General features: G+C 34.9%; 1 protein-coding gene across 1 annotated transcript; it reads right to left on the reverse strand.

Annotated features, from left to right (window-relative positions):
• Positions 1–234: 234 nt before the first annotated feature.
• LOC129892328 (glucan endo-1,3-beta-glucosidase 5-like) lies at positions 235–2,821 on the reverse strand. The gene is made up of 2 exons (XM_055967898.1): positions 2,460–2,821; positions 235–1,465 (listed from the first exon to the last, which is right to left on the reverse strand). Exons 1-2 carry the CDS (start codon positions 2,798–2,800, stop codon positions 313–315), a joined length of 1,494 nt encoding a protein of 497 aa, XP_055823873.1. The 5' UTR covers positions 2,801–2,821; the 3' UTR covers positions 235–312.
• Positions 2,822–3,100: the final 279 nt, after the last annotated feature.

Here is a 3,100-nt window from a genome sequence, read left to right on the forward strand (position 1 = left end):
AGTACATTTTAAAGGAAACTATTTGTCTTTCACCTTCAAATACCTTCCTCCTGATGCTTTCATTGATATATAGAAGTTCAATTGAATCATAATAATGTTTATTTTAATATCGGATGCAACGTGTACTCTTTCTTACTATATTTGTCTTTAGTTTAACCAAATGACATAAATAACCAATAAGTAAATATATAAAGCACGATGACCAATCACGTATACTCGAGACATTATGGCGTGTAGAAGAGAACAAGAGATCACATCAATGTACAAGTAACTTTTAAATGAGTATCCCAGAAGCTAATGCAAAGACATATATTAGAAGTGCAACATGAATACTAGCACCAATAAAACAAGAGAAAAATATTGTTTGATCTTTGTAGCTGAAGACGTTCCTGGATTTACCCTCGTCTCGTGCCTTCCAACATCAATCATGATCTCAAATCGACAATTAGAAGAGTTGCGGCCAGAATTAGAAGACGAAGGAGATGGATCAATTGTTGTAATGACCGATAAGTTGTGAAACCTTTCACACGACCCCTTCTGTTGATTCATAGTTTGATAGTACATATTAAAGGCATATGAAGCATTGCTCTTAACGTCCAGTCCACCACAGGACGAACCATATCCAAGGCTAGTACAATCTGCATAGCTACAAGCATAGTTGATACTGTCTGGCAAGTTAGGGTCCATAACATTAGCATCAGGGGCCATCACACACCATTTCCTTGCTAAATATCGAACGCCTTTTGCCGCCGTCAAGCTTCGGTTGTTACCTAAATTGAGTTGGTACTTGATGGCTCCATCATAGTAAAAAATGCCCCAATGTCGCTCGAAATTACCTGGTTGGATGCTCTTGGTGTCTTCGTCAATGAGCCCGAATAGGTAAATGTCCGGGGGAGTGGACCGTTTTGGGGTACCTATGCCACGACTAATTCGGTCTAGTAGACCTTGATTGAACTTCCTAGCATACTCAATGTTGGCATTGGAATCACCATCGGTAGGCCAACCGATCTCTCCTACGATTATAGGCAATGACCCAAAACCATTTTTTTCGAGAGCCCAAACGAGAGTATCATAATTAGCTTCAAAAACATTAGTGTACGAGATGGAACCATCAACAACAGGAGATGAAGTTCCAGAGAAAAAGGCAAAATCGATTGGGAAATGGGGATCTGCGTAGAGGCTAAGGAACGGGTAGATGTTAATGGTGAGAGGACCCCCATTATCACTTAGGAACTTGACAATATTCATCATGAGACCATGAATGTCTGGTCTGAAATTTCCACCCGAGGGGACTCCACTGGCTGTCTCATACACATCAGCATTAATTGGAACTGTGACCTTGACTTGTCGACCTAGGCCTGCTTTGATAAGAGCTGCTTGTACATTTTGGAGGGCCGGAAATGTTGTGTTAAGGAATGTGTCTTTGTAGTCTTTCAGAAAAGGCTCATTTCCCACCGCAACATATCTGAGAGACAATCAAGTTGTATTTGTATAAAATAGTAAGAAGAAAGTAAACAAATTTATAATTATGTGTAGTACCTTTTTGTTGATTTGATTGCATAACTATATATGTTTACCTAGTCAATATGCATAACTTAAACTCTTAATTATATTGATATTTAAAAAATGTAATAGTTTTTTTATTTTGATTTATGTAATATAGTTTGACTAAACACAAATTTTTAAGAAATATGGATTTTTTTTTAAATATTCCAAAACCATTCTTAAAATAAATGATCTTTTAAATAGAAAAGTATCATTTTGTAGACCTTTTTGTCAAATAAGTGGGAATCTAAATGAGTAAAATGTTAATAGTGTCATTAAATATTTGCAAATAATTAAAAAATGGTCTCAATCTTTTTGGGACTGACTTAAAACGAAAATATGTCATATAAATTGAGATAAAAAAATAATAAATAATATAGTTGGTTATTATAATAAATTAAATTCTATTTAATAATATAAAAAACATTCACTATATATAGCTTTAAATATTATGGCAATAGAGCACAGGAATTTTATATATCACATTTGGTTGGTCTCGTAAGTATTGGAGTAGTTAAAAAGGAAAACAAAAAAAATCCAGTTTACATATATACATCCATATCATTTTGAAGGTAAGAGTTAATTTGATGACATCCTATATATCCACAGGTCAGAAAGAAAGATATGCATAATCACCTAACGAGACATCACCTTAAACAGATCGATATTCCATAGTCCATACCTTAGTTTATAAGTAAGCTCACGTACATTTTGCGCAGCTGAAATTATAATCTCGGGTAATTTACGGATAACAATATTGAAGATAGGAACTTAAATAGTACGTACAATATATTCTCTTCTTCTGTTTTCAAGTCATCTATCTTTATGCTTGATGAACACAATCTATTTATTTATTGCAAGCCAATGATATACGACCAAATGTATTTAGAATTATGGTAAGCAAATGAATAAACCTGATATCTACACCATTCTTGGAAATAAAGGATGAAACATTTTGTTGCACCCATTGTTCAGCTGCACGAACACTAGCGGACAATGGTGCCAACAAGTCATTAGGTATGCCAACCATAACTTGAACACCTGATCTTCCCAGCGCCTTCAACACTCCTGGATCCGCTTCGAACAATTTCACTTTATTGCATCCATTATCTTTTAAAAGCTTCACTACGATATTCGGTGGAAGCGGATGACTCGCCCGCGTACCCCAATTGACGCCTAGACCTTCCGTAATTAAACATTTTTCAAGTGTTAATAACAAAATCCACAAGAAGAAGATGTTGTAAAAATAGTTCATTATAATTAGTAGAGAAGATGATGCTAATGTATTAATATTAATATATACTTCATGAACCTGATTGTGGGAGGGGTTTATATATGTACTTATTTGGAGTTGAAAAAGATTGTACGTATTTAAAAGAAAGGGATCACAACTTTGGAGCAATGGAAAGGTTAGTTGAGAAAGAGAAAGGAATGAAGTACGAATGCTGGTTGACTCCCTTCCTAGGTTTCCTCTACTCAAGTTTTATGCTCAAGAAATGCACCTACCTACCTACCTTAGTTTGAGCCTCTACTAATTATTTTTCAATTTATCATA

This window comes from Solanum dulcamara, chromosome 6 (genome assembly GCF_947179165.1).
Source record: "Solanum dulcamara chromosome 6, daSolDulc1.2, whole genome shotgun sequence".
In the NCBI taxonomy this organism is placed as follows: domain Eukaryota; kingdom Viridiplantae; phylum Streptophyta; class Magnoliopsida; order Solanales; family Solanaceae; genus Solanum; species Solanum dulcamara.